The 13,818-nt window shown below is 40.4% G+C and overlaps 1 protein-coding gene across 1 annotated transcript in view; it reads left to right on the top strand.

Annotated features, from left to right (window-relative positions):
- Nucleotides 1–12,325, top strand: part of DCAF5 (DDB1 and CUL4 associated factor 5) — a 78,849-nt gene extending 66,524 nt beyond the window's left edge. The window contains exons 8-9 of the mRNA XM_080344707.1: nt 4,707–4,834; nt 10,426–12,325. Of these exons, the coding sequence (XP_080200833.1) occupies nt 4,707–4,834; nt 10,426–12,237 (1,940 nt within the window). The 3' untranslated portion in view covers nt 12,238–12,325. The remainder of the gene's footprint in view (nt 1–4,706; nt 4,835–10,425) is intronic.
- Nucleotides 12,326–13,818: the final 1,493 nt, after the last annotated feature.

Below are 13,818 nucleotides of genomic sequence, written 5' to 3'. Positions count from 1 at the left end.
ACCAAGAAGTAATTACTTTGGCAACTTAGGAGACATCTACTACTGCAAAGCATTGCATTATTCCTTCCTTCTGTCTGTATCAGAGCCTGTAGATGTCCCTTGTGCTGCCATGATATTCTTGTCAAACATTTGTAGAGGAAATTTGTTTTAAAATGTACACTTCAGATTTAGCTTTTTATAAGTTCATTTCTTCTGGCTGGTCAGATAATTGTAGTAGGATGTTATTTAAGGAATTTTCTGAGACTTTGTATTGCTCCTCTTTGGATCGCTTATTTGCAGACTGTAGAGGAAGAAAGATTTTCTTGACACTTCACTTTGTGTATCAAATAAAAGCAGACCAAAAAACATCAACCCGCACAGCTAGAACACTAAACCACTGCTCAGAACTGTCATTAAGCATAGCAATTTTTGGAAACTATTGCAAAACCAACTAGTATATCACCATCCTCTCCCTCCACTAGTTAGAGGTTAGAAAGTTAAAAACCTTCTGAAAGCAGCATAATCAGCCTCTGAAGACTTTAGGACTCTTTATAGATATATATATATATAAATAATTAATGTTTGTAAGCTAATGGCTTCTGTACAAAGACTACTTATACATGTGGTAACTAAGAATATAAAAGCTGCCATGCTAAACCAGTTGCAGGACCTGTGCATGCCACTACATTCAAAAGCAAACAAACAACACCTCTATCCCCCCAAAAAAACCTTCAAACCTCAGAAACAAAATTTGAGTTTTGTTGGGATAGCGGAGGTTGATTCTGGTGTAATGATACAAATAAAAATACCAGTTCAGGTGAAGACAGCAAAAAGAAATAAAAATTATTACATGCAAAAAAAGGAAGATGGCCTTAGGAATTTCAGCAGTTTATGGCCAACCTCCACTTAATGTACAGATACACTTTATTTTGCCAGCAGACATGACCAAACTTAACTCACACTGTGAAATGGCTGGAAGCTGCGTGGCTGCAGCTGAACCTCTGCTGAGAGACATAGGGGATTCCAGACAAGTCTGGACACAGACATATGTCTGACCTACAGATACTCATGATATATGATACCAACTCTCCTGGGCCACTATGAAATGAAGGGACCACTGTCAAGATAAGGGTGCAGAACGCTCTGCTTACTTAGAGGCATCGCTTAAGTACATAGGAGTTGGTAGACTAACATTGCATCAGGCAAGGGGCTGTCCAAACATGAGTCTATTGCTGAAGTCAATACTTTTTGGTTTAAATGGTTAAAACGTATGGTACTACCAAGGTAGAAGCTGACTGCTGGGATTTGTGATTACAGTAATCTGCTCTTTGGGGACTTTTCCTCTAATTGGGCAGTCAGTTGTTTTAAGGGGCTTTGTAGGGAAGTTCACTTTAAGAGGAGTGAAGTATGTTCTAGTGCTATGCTTCCTCTGATATTACTATTCACAGCTTAAAAGGGATTTAGAGAACTTCGATATTAAAGCAGAAAGCTTTGGAGTTCCTACATAGAATCATAGAATCACAGAATGGTTTGGGTTGGAAGGGACCCTTTAAAGATCATCTAGTCCAACCCCCCTGTCAAGGACAGGGACATCTTCAACTAGATCAGGTTGCTCAAAGCCCTGTCCAGCGTGATGTTGGAGAGTTCCAGGGAGGAGGCATCCACAGCTTCTCTGGCCAACCTGTTCTAGTGCCTCACCACCCTCATTGTAAAAAATGTCTTTCTTATATCCAATATAAATCTATGCTCTTTCAGCTAAATACTGTTGCCCCTTCTCCTGTCATTACAGGCCTTGGTAAAATGTCTCTGTCTTTTTTGTAAGTCTGCTCAGTTGAAAGGCCACAATAAGGTCTCCCCGGAGCCTTCTGTTCTCCAGGCTGAACAACCCCAAATCTCTCAGCCTGTCCTCACAGCAGAGCTGTTCCAGCCCTCTGATCATCTTTGTGACCTCCTCTGGCCCCTCTCCAACAGGTCCATGTCTTCCCTGTGCTGAGGGCTCCAGGGCTGGACACAGGACTCCAGCTGGGGTCTCACCAGAGCAGAGCAGAGGGGCAGAATCACCTCCCGCAACCTGCTGACCACAGTCCTTTTGATGCAGCCCAGGGTACAGCTGACTTTCTGAGCTTCACACACTGTCTGAATCTGACTATGGCCTAGGGAGAGCTGTGTTCCACACATGGCATGCTGTGCACTCTTCATCCCGTGCTCTTAGTGTATTGATAAACATTTAAAGTTTAATGTCAGAAGACAGTTCTGGCATTAAGTAACTCTTATCACTTTTTTACTAGGAAGATAACCACAGGTTAATTCACACTGTGGACAGTGCCACAAATGGCCAACGACTAACTTGGGAATGCAGCCCATGATATTGGCTCCCTAAATCTGTATTTCGTGTCCATCATAATTCCTTCTTTGGTCATTGTCTCTCTTAATTTCTGACTCTTTCCTAAGTGTTTCATAGAGCATATTTATTGGTTTGTACTGAATCCAGGCAGCTAGAGTCCATGGATAGTTAAAGCTTGTTTTAGACATTACTTACAGACTAGGAAAGATTTCCTAAGCACATTGTCTCTTCATTCCTGAGGCCCTCTTTCCTGGAACATTTGTCTGCTAGGTCAAGATAAATACATTGAGAACTGGACTTGATGTAGCCATCTACTGTTGGCTTGATATATACAATTGGATTGACAAGTGTGATTTGGCGGGAAGGAATGTTGTGGGAGTAGGGCAAGTTGCCATCAGCCGTGAATGTGATCAAGAATGTCTAGTAGGGTGAGCAGGATGAAAATATATGAGGAATCTCATAAAATGGCAAAGGAAATCAAAAGAGCCCAATTTGGCATTTAATTTACTTGCTCTCCATCAGGTACTTCAGTCATCTTTGCTTACCCTGGTGAAGTCGTGCTTCAATGGTTGAAGGCAAAACTTATCTCTAAACCTTTACAGAAAATACAAGTGTACCCAAATAGGAGAGCCATTCCAGGTAGCTCAATCTCTGTGCATTTTCAATGAACATATTTAGAAGTTAACTGGAGTGATAGTCTCCCTTTCAAGTTTTCTTGATTTTAAACAAGCCTTCATTCTATATACAAAGTCTTTATAATGACCGTCTGTTCTGGTCCTTGGAGTTACTTGCCATCTTTTCCCTTCTTCAGGCAGGTTATCTTCTATCCCACAGTGCCATAAGACTGCAATTTGGTCTGCAAAAATTGATTTGTACTAAAATAACAGTTTCCAGTAAAAAGAGTTGTCTGCAGATTTTTAGGAGTTGGATTACTCCTCATTTCTAAATCTTTATTGTGGTTTGTCCACCATCAGTCTGATCTCCAGAGTGTGGTTATAATGACTGGAAGGGATAGAGCACATTTTTTGAAGAAGAGAAGGGCTGAACACAAGCTCACTAGCTGCAGTCCTGTATCAGTCATGTAACCTAACAAATGGAAGGTGATGCAGGAATGCCTTTTTTTTTTCCTCCTTGACCCTTCTATCTTGCTGCTCCTGAGTGTTAATGCGAGTTTTTCTTTAGGAAACATGTATTGCAGAAGAACTCTGACCCTCTGTTTTAGAAGACAAGTTTTTCAACATTGAGCTTAAGGTTTAAACCAGCAGCTCTTTCAGCTTAAAGAGCTCCTGTTGAGCATGAAACATCTTTAGCAAGAACATAAAGTTTACTTGTTCGGTGTTAACACAAGTAGCACAGAATCTAATGAAATTACTTTAATTTACTGTAAGGTTTGTTTATGACTTTTGAAATTTTAAATAGCAAGACCGTTTTCCTCTGAACGGGTTTTCAGTTTTTACTTCCTCTCTTTCAAGAGTTTTGGTTTCTTTTATTGAAGATGTTATCAAAGCATGTTGATTGACACTTGTTTATTCAGATACAGGGGTATGCTTCTTAGCAAATTTATGGTTTTAATTATGTGAATCTACAAATATAAAAAATTACTGTGTGACAGTTTCTTGCTTTGATGTATAGACTTATTAAGAGTCAACGATAATGCAGAAAAGTTGTCTGGATTCTGTTTTGAGTTTTACCATTAGCACAAAAGCATTCCACTTCAGCTAGTTCCCAACCTTGTGAAAAAGCATTATAAAACCCACTGTTTAAATGTGTTATTTCAGGTCCCTCTTTGAGCTTGATTAACAGAAATATGAGTTGTTACAGATCCCAATCTAGGGTAGGCTGTAGTGTCAAACTGTAATGTAGTAACTCAGGAGCCTTGAAGATTGCCTCCTTTAAGTTCTTACCCATTGGATTAGAGTCAACTGGGACAGTAATGGATTGCTGATTTAAAAAATAAATTTAAAAAATACTATAGCTATTTAGAAAGTCAACCTCTTTATTTTTCTCTGCTTCAAATTTACAAACTGTGAGTAGTGTCATGCCTTAGCACTCTGGTGTACTGGTGATTTATTTGGGTACGTATGTTGTTCTTATTCACATATTTGTCATATTATATCAAAAACCTTCATTGTTTGTTTAGACAGTTGAACTAAAGCTACCCTACCAAGTCTTAATTTGCAGGAAGGATGCTTTTCATCAAACTTGCAGCTTTTCATAGGGGCATTGCTCATAAAATTGAAATTCTCTAGCCAACATAGGCCTTAAAATATTGCAAAATAAAGCTGAAGCGCATTTTCAAATATAACATGACTTTAAATTATTATGATCAAAGCAATGTGAAGATTTAATTATTCATTTCAGTGTGTGCTTGTTCTTCCCGTAGGTGGCATTGGCAGGGTCGTCAATGGTGCTTTTATGGTATTGAAAGGTCATCGGTCAATTGTAAACCAAGTCCGTTTTAATCCTCACACTTACATGATCTGTTCTTCTGGCGTTGAAAAGATTATAAAGGTAAGACTAATTATCAGAAAATGTATTCTTTCAGTATTTCAGGAAGAAGTGCTTTGTTTTGCTCAGCATCATTCTTTTCCACATACATCCTGTCTTCTTATCTTATTTTGCTCTAAAGAGGTGTGTCTCATTTGCTGGCTAAACTGATACAAATTTTGAATTGACCATTTCAACTTGAAATTTCATTTCAGTTTTTAAGGTTTTAGAGAAAAGGGACAAGATCAGAAATTCCTGGATTTGTACCTTGAAAAATGCCTTTTTTTTTTTTTCCAGTTTCATTCCATACATAACCAAAGTATCACACAAATAGTCATTCTCGGATGAGTTGGGCCACAGCTGTAACATGATCTCTTAAGACTTCTGATGCTTTGGGCTGAAATGTAATAAAAATTTCTCAAAAAAGAGTATTGCTGAGCCTTAGCATAGCCTGACTTAGCTGACTTTGGCCCAAATACTGCCTCAGGAGCCCTTCTATAATTTTTGTACATATTTCCGCATTGAATCAATTCCACATACCTTTCTGTAGCTTCCAGAGGAAACAGGACTCTTAATACCTTCCACAAATGTCTTTTCTGAATCCCCTAACAATGTACAGTATTTTTAGAAAGTTTGTGCCTTTTTGTGTGCCATGGAAAGAGGTAACAAACTTTGTTAGGTTCTGAAACTTTCTTTCCTTAAGGAAAAATAGCTAGTATTGTGGGAGCAAGGCAGAAACTTTTTTGTCATTTCTAATAGGCGAGGTTGAGGGTAGGGAGGCTGAGGATTATGCTACCATGTTTTAGTGGTCTGAAACTTACGGACCAGAACTGGCCCAAAACCTGGGTACTGGACCAGTGCCCAGCTTCATCACTTGCATTACAGCTACTATCAGCATTTGAGTTCTGATTGTAGTTCAGCTTTCCTTCCATCTTGCACTGGTACTTTACTTTGCTTTTCTACTTTTTTATTTCGTGCGTGCCCTTTTAACAGTTTTGATCACAAATCTGTCAAATACAGACTTTGAACAAAAATGCACTGAGCAGTCCTAGAAGCTCACCAATTTTTCCATTTCCAAGCAGTTGAACTGCCACTGTTTTAACAACACTTTTGCCAGAGGCATATTTTGCTTTCAGATCTTGATTCATGCGGCTTGAATTCTCCCTTTTGGGTTTTAGATCTGCTGACCCTTCACCCTATGAATCCTTCCTGCATGAGTGTACTTAGACTGTTGGATTAGCATTGGTATAAACAATCCCCTGTGTTGCTTTTGTGTACTTCTGCTGAGGTTTGGGAGTTTTTGGAGTTGTTTTTTTTTTTCCTAGTGATTAAAAGGTTAGTGCGATTAAGGCCTCAGTCACAGGTTGTGTAACTCTTTCAAAGACACCTCTGCTTGAATGCTTCCTTAGAAGAGAACACCTGTTGTGTCACAGTATGTGCAGTGGAGCTCGTGTCACTGCTTTGAAGAAACTGAATTCCCCAAACATTGCAAGCCAGAAACAAATTAAGGGAAAGGTGTTTAATGTATTAAGTTTATTAACGAGCCAGAAGTTCTTACCCTTTTGTTGTGTGTCATTTTGTCTCAGCTTGTAATGTGCGTTGTTTGGAGATCAGATTGGTTAAAGACTCATAGCTTGTCTGATCTGCCTCACTTCACTCTTTAAAGGTACTGTCTTAGCAGTTTGCAGGTAACCAGACAATGGTAGTTTCTTCTTAATTCCAGTTACTTCTGCAGATAGGCTGGAGGTTGTAACTGCCACTAGCAGAAGGGCAAAGCACTAAAAACAACACCAGCAGTTCTGAGGGACTGTTTACTGCATTAAAATCATCTGGGAATACATGCCCTTCCCTTGCATGGCTTTCTTTCCCCCATGTACATGCTTGATGTACTTGTTCGAAGTTGAGATTACAAGAGGAAGAGCCATAAATAAAAATTGTACTTGGTGGGTTTTGTTTTCTTGTTTTGTTGGGTTTTGTTTGTTTGTTTCAATCAGTTCCTTAGAAAGTGTCCTTCCTTTTGCTGTCCTTCAAGTGTCTTCCAAAAATCTTTCTGGAATTAAATCACGGAAGATAACGTCACTGTGGTTGGCTGCTATTCCATTCCCTCGATTATAGAAACTCTGTGATGAATTAAAGATGTGGATGCAAGTAGTTGTCTGAGCTTTTAATTTTTAGACTAGCTAGCCTAAATTTAGTACTTGAGAAGTAAGGAACTGATAGCACCAGCATCAAGGCATGATACAGACAAACCATTCAATAATTCCACGTGCTTCTGCCAACACACTTGCTATTTTAATGCAGATTGCAAATGAGATACAAATTATTCTCAGACCTAGTCCTGCTGAAATGAATAGTCTTCACAAGAATGATTTTGACCTTTGTCTTTATGCTTTTTTTGCTTTTGTTTTACTTTGTTGCAAAGCACCTGCGAGAATGTATTTCAGTAGCTCAGTGGTTTAGGGTTTGATTTCTGCTAGGACTGAGAATACAATGGCCAAGATGGGGAGGGGAGTGTGAATATTCAGGTGAGGAGGTTTCTGAAACCTAAAATAAGACTCAACAAGCTCATTAATAAAGGACACTAGAAGCCTTGACCCCAGACAGTGCATGTTGGATGCATCAATCCAGATGAATTGCTCATTGCCCTCCATTTCAGAAACCTGAACCTCAATATAATTGTGTGGAAAAGCACAGCTGTGAACTAAAATTATCATTTGCAACAAGCATTCACCATGAGGGCTAAAGCAATATAAAATAGAAAAATACTACTTTCTCCTCAGCTAAGTGTGTGAGACATTGGGATGTGCTGCCAGAAAAATTAATTACATTGCAGAAAAAAAAATGAGGCATTCCCTCTGATGTGTGGGGCTTAGAGGAGGGCCACCATCAGTTATGCAGTTAGAAGATAGTTCCAGAAAGATAAAATAGATAAAGTGCATAAAGATTTACAGAAATCAGTACTGTTTTGTATTGGAAATGGAATGCTGTAACTGAGCACAACTGTTGTAAGGCCCATTTGTTTAAAAATCATCAGCATATCAAAGATAGCAAGGTCTATTTGCCCATGTTGCTATGGTGACAGATTAATGTCATTGTGGCTAGCTGCCTCTGCCTAATCAGATAATCTAATAGATCTGGTTTTAATTATTCTCACACTATGGGCATAAGTACCTTTTTGTTTTAAAATTTGGGGGTTTGCCACCATGGAATACAAGCAATTTAAAGATGCTTTCTGAAGCATCTCAGCTGAAGTAGAGAACCAGTTTTGTACTCCTCTTTTCTGTTATCATTCCAGTTTTTATATCTGTACTCGGGGCATCAGTGAGTAATGTTCAGCTCCTTAATCCTCTAACAGAGAAAGAACTTCTTCATAGATTGTTGCCTCAGTGGGATGATTTCTCCAGTTTGCTCACATTCTTCCTTGACATGGCATCAGTCAGAGAATGAGAAAAAGGCAAAGGCATTCCATTTACACAGAAGCCCATTTCAGACACCACAGAGAGCACTGGACCAGTTGCTGCCAATTTAAAGAGTTCCCAGTTCTGCTGGGGATAGATTCTTAGTCTGATTTCTTTCTGGGACTCTGATAGGCCCTCACACTCTCTCATAGCAAATGTCTAAGAAGCGGGGCTATCAATCTCCAGGGACATCTGATCCTGCACAAACAGGTTTTCATCCTGAATTCCCTTGACTTCTCTTGATTACTTACTCTTTCTCTGTGAGCAAGTCTGTCTCAGAAAGGGAAAAGCCTCGCTATCAACTCTTTGTAGCTATCTTTTCCATATTTACATTGCTGTATTTTCTCTGATGCCTGCAGAGTGAGCAGAAGGACCTGGTAGCACAAACAAGGATATGAAATCTCTCTGTACACACTTTTTGTACCTTTTTAGATGACTTTTCTTTATAAAACAGACCTTCCTGGAGAAACTTCAGAGCAGACTACCTCTCCTCCATTTATATTGGTTCATACAGAATCTAAGAGTTTTCTGATTCTCTTGCTTAAAAAAAATTATAAATCTATTAATCAATCTAACACTGTTAAGATTGTTTGAGGAAGGGTCATGCCAGCCTGCCTGTCCAGGTGTAGAGTATGAAGCATTACACTAAGGTTTGTGCTCCTTAAATACAAACCATAAATTACAGAAGATGCAAAGTAAAGGCCTTCAGGTTTGGGAGAATTCCAGAATAAAGGTTACCTGTACATCTTAAATTTGGCTGTGCTGAACAGGTACTAGTAATTAATTTATTTTGTTTCACTTCAAATAATAATTTATTTTGGTTTACTTCCAATATTAAAGGTGCAAGCTCTTACTGCACACTGTTGAAAATCTCTGTGAATACAGAATTGCTGGCAGTCTTGTGGGATTTTTTTATAGTGTTTGTCATAGTACTATCAGATTATGTTGCATGTGTTAACTACACATCTGTGAGATGAGTACTGATTATCCCATTTACCCAGGCAAAACATGCGTTTTGATAGTGATTTTGTCTACTTGGAACAAAACTTGACTGAATTCTATTGGGAGAAGAGTTAGATGTGTTTGCCAAAGTCTATCCCAAAAGGCCAATCTGGTATAGAGAGCTGGCATAGAATTTTCTTCCCTGAGTTCATTAGCATGGTAAAAACAAAGCATGACTGAAATGAGACATTTTATAAGCAGAAAGTTAAGGCAGTATTGTGGATAAGCTACATAGTGGCTCTGCTTACAGTAAGTGGTGTGCATTCCATTAACCATCAATCTAGAATAAAGTGATAGTGGTTGTCCAATGAGTGCCATGATCATATTGCCCCTGAATCTGCGAGTATAACTGAGAAAGGTGAGGAGATCCAACTATTATGTTTGCTATGGATTGCCAGTTTCTTAGGGACATTGGTGGATCTTCTTTGGGGCTTTTTTTTCCCTTCCACACCAGGAAAGCTGAGGGAAGGCTAGATTGGATAGCACAGTCAAGGCTGTTGCTATTGCTTATATCATTACACTTTGCAGGGTTACTACTTCTCTCCACATCAAAAGTAGTTTTCAGTAGAACTCTTTTTTGCCTTTCCCCACTAACTAAAACTGCTGCTGTATCTTGGATGCTGAATGCTTTCTTTCCTTCAGGACTGTTCCCTGAAGGGAGTAGTGCAGGCCTGCTGCTCCCCTCCATGCCTTCAGCTCCCTGCCTGCTCATCAGCTGTGACTGATACTTTTCATCGCTGGCACAAGCAACTCCAGTTTCCTGGGAAACAAGTGCCTTCATTAGTGCTAAGGCTGTATTGTAGGCAACAAACTATTCTTACCATTAGTGAGTAAGCATCCCCTATTACATAAAAATAGAGCCCTGCAATTTGGGAGAAATTATTACACACTGAAATATTGAAATGAGGGATAATCTGCAGTGTGAGAGCTTTTAACTTCTGCATAGGTGAAGTAGATGCAGGAAAAAAAGCTTGCGAAGGGGGAGGAAAAAAACCCACATCTCTGGAATACTTGTAAGTATGGGTCTGAGGGGTGACAGTTAATAAAAACTATTTGCAACTTGCAGTTGTGTTGGGTGTGTGTACTACGGTTCTATTTCGAACACTTGTAGTCGTTTATGAACTCAAAGACATACGTATTCTTTTTTCATTACAGATCTGGAGTCCTTACAAACAGCCTGATTGCACAGGGGATCTGGATGGCAGGATTGAGGATGATTCGCGTTGCCTCTACACTCATGAAGAGTACATCAGTCTTGTGTTGAATAGTGGTAGTGGTTTGTCCCACGATTATGCCAACCAGTCAGTCCAGGAAGATCCACGGATGATGGCCTTTTTTGACTCTCTGGTGCGCCGGGAGATTGAGGGCTGGAGTTCTGACTCAGACAGTGACCTCAGTGAGAGTACAATCCTGCAGCTCCACGCAGGCGTCAGTGAACGCTCTGCTTACAGCGAGTCCGAGTCCTCTGCCTCTTTGCATCACTCCCCACCACCCCATGTGGCTGAAGAATCTGATGAAACTGCCTATAACTTAAGGGCCTTAAGGTCAACCGAATCCCCCTCAGCCAGAGAAGACGTGGCTTCCCGTCAACAGAGGCTCTCTGCACTGAGAAAGTATCAAGATAAACGTCTCCTGGCCCTTTCCAATGAGTCTGATTCTGATGACAATACCTGCGAGGCAGAACTAGAAACAGACCTGTTCCCACGGCCACGGTCCCCAAGTCCAGAGGAGAACGAATCCAGCAGTTCCAGCAGCAGCAGCAGTACAGAAGATGAAGAGGAGTTGAATGAACGACGCACATCTATGAGGCAACGCAATACACTGAGGCGTCGACAGAAGGTGCAAAAGGAGGAAAGGACTAGTACTAACACGGAGAATGTCACTCACTACATAGGTGAGGATATCTATGATTACCCCCAGATCAAAGTAGATGATCTGTCTTCTTCTCCAGCTTCTTCACCAGAAAGGAGTTCAGCCAACAAAGAAGTTCTCAAAGAAAGGACGTCTCCTTGTTCTGACAGTGAATCAGTGGAGAGAAAGATTTACAAAGCATACAAATGGCTTCATTATTCTTACATATCATATTCAGCTAATAAAGATGGCGAGTCCTCCAGAGAAGATGGGGAGAATGATGAAGGGAAACCAGGAACTAGTGGAAGGGACAGTACAGCACACTTGCTAAATAAGGACGACGCTAGGAGCTTGAGTTCAGTAGTTCCTCAGGGCTCCCCAGCTCTTTCTACCGAAAGCCACAACAAAGAAACTTTGAAAGAATGTGGCTCAATAGAAAATTCTAGGAATGGTCAAATTCATGAATGTGACAATCAGCGGCGGATGGAGGGTCAAGAAAACACATCTGAAGACACTAGCATTGGAGGTATAGAGCATTCCTTTGAGGCTAAAAAGCTAAATGGAAAAGCTAAGTGCAAAGGGCTAAGTAGTTGTACTGAAGAACCATGCATTCAGACTGCAGGACTGGTGGAACAGAAAAATAGTCAGAACTGTCAACCAGCCTCAAGCCATCACTCACTGGTCCCTCCATTCTCCACTGTTGCCATCCGTAGCACGTCAGGTCACTGCTCCAAAACCCAGGCTGATGACAGTGAGGAGAGGAGCCTTGATACCGCCTGCATTAACCACAATAATGGCCACTTGCATCTTCGCCCTTCATGCTTCAACAATGGACAGAGTTTTGGAGAGCAGGAGACTGTGACACAAGGACTACAGGTGCACTCAAATGCCGATAAAGGCAGCCTTGTACAGATGGGTGTGAGCTTGCACAAAGACTGCTGCCTGTCAGAAGTGGACTCCAACAGCTACGATGTGAGCACAAGGGAGGATACTGCCGACTTGTATCGTGCAGGCACTGAGAGTACTCAATCTTTTGGAGGACTAAAAAGACACAGAGCGGAGCTGGAAGATGCGGATTCAGAGAGTTCATCCTTAGAAAAGAAGTTAAAAACATGATAAATGCAAATGTATGTCATAGTGTGCACTCTCAAAAAAAAAAAAAAGAAAGGAAAGTATTAAAGGCACATAGAGCTTGGGTCTGAAACATTGCGTTTGATTCTCCATTCCGTTCTTCAGTGGGTCTGTTTTAGTTTGCCAATGGTTCGTGTTGTATAAAAATCCAACTTCTTAATGAGACTGAGTCTAGTGTACCCATACAAGGTTCTGTTGAAAGTAAATCCTTATTAAGACGGTTGACTGAATTATTCTTGTGTGAACATGTGTCTTTTGTTCAGCCAGCCAAGCAGGATGACTCCTTTAAGTTTTAATTGTTCTTCTAAGAAGGAATTTTTCCATACTGACACTTATTACACATTTCAGGCTGAAGAATGATTGAATTAGGTCACACTGGTGGTAGCTTGGGATGTGTTTCTTGTTGAGAAAAACAGGGAAAAAAACCTTTCTGGATCCTTTATTCTGCTTCAGAAACTAAAGAAATGCAACTATTAGGATATTTTCAGAACTAATGGTACCTTTAGAGATGATACTTCATAACGCATTTGCTTCTAATACAATTGAGTGACATTATTTTTATGCCAACAGAAAAGCTATAGGAAATGAGCCTACTTCCAAAATCAACTTTAGACTGTTCCCATGGTGACATTCAAGTTTCTGAGGTTTTTTTTTTAAAGGAAATAACTGAATAACACAGTATTACCACTATACTAAAATGTGATTGTTTGGCAGGAGGAAGGTGTTACGCTGTAGACCTCACTCTGACCAAGGGCTATTAAAAATCGGGCATTGAAACATGCCTTTCTGTGAGCTTACGACATTAAGATTATTATTGTTATTATTTATTAAGAATATGGCTCTTAGTGTTGGGATATATCTTGACTGTGCCCTCCCCTTCCCCTTTGTACTTACTTACGGGACGCAATAGGCCAAAGAAAAAATAGCAGAAGAATGGATAATGCAACTAATGCATATTAACAGCAACACTTAGTAAAGTCTGAAAACTGCATTTTTAGCAGTTTTCTTGGCCCAAAGCTCAAAATAGGTTGTCGTTGGCGATTTGGGTTGATTTTCTACCACAGTGCTGCAAATGTTTAAAACTGCAGATGAGTAGATGGATTCACAGGTGTTCCGTGTGCATGGGAGAGCTTCCGAGAAATGTCCCCATGTGTGGGGATGCTGGGACTCTGAGCTTGGCAGGCGGAACTCGAGCTGGCACGTGCTCTGGCTGCCACGAACTGGCGACTGTTCAGGTGGACGGCATCCTCTCTTGCCTGGCTCCGGTTTTAATGGAGTATCTAGTGAGTCCTCTCAGTTCTGGCATGCTGGAATTGGCAGAATTGCACTTGGCTTCCCTCACAACAAGAAAGGAGAAGTCAGTTCGTGAAAGGAAAATAAACACTTATAAAGGACAGGAAAGCTATGTGTTTGTGCCTTGCGGTGCTGACAACGGAAAAAGAGGCTTCTTTTGACGCCAGTAATTGTCACAGGCTTTCAAGCCCTGTGATGAGGAAGGGCTAGATTATGTTAAACCGTAGGAGATTTTTGCTTTCGATGTGATTCTGGCAGTACGCTGCTATAGAG

The sequence above is a fragment of the Nesoenas mayeri genome (genome assembly GCF_963082525.1).
Source record: "Nesoenas mayeri genome assembly, chromosome: 5".
Taxonomy (NCBI): domain Eukaryota; kingdom Metazoa; phylum Chordata; class Aves; order Columbiformes; family Columbidae; genus Nesoenas; species Nesoenas mayeri.
This window is presented reverse-complemented; position numbering and strand designations above follow the sequence as displayed.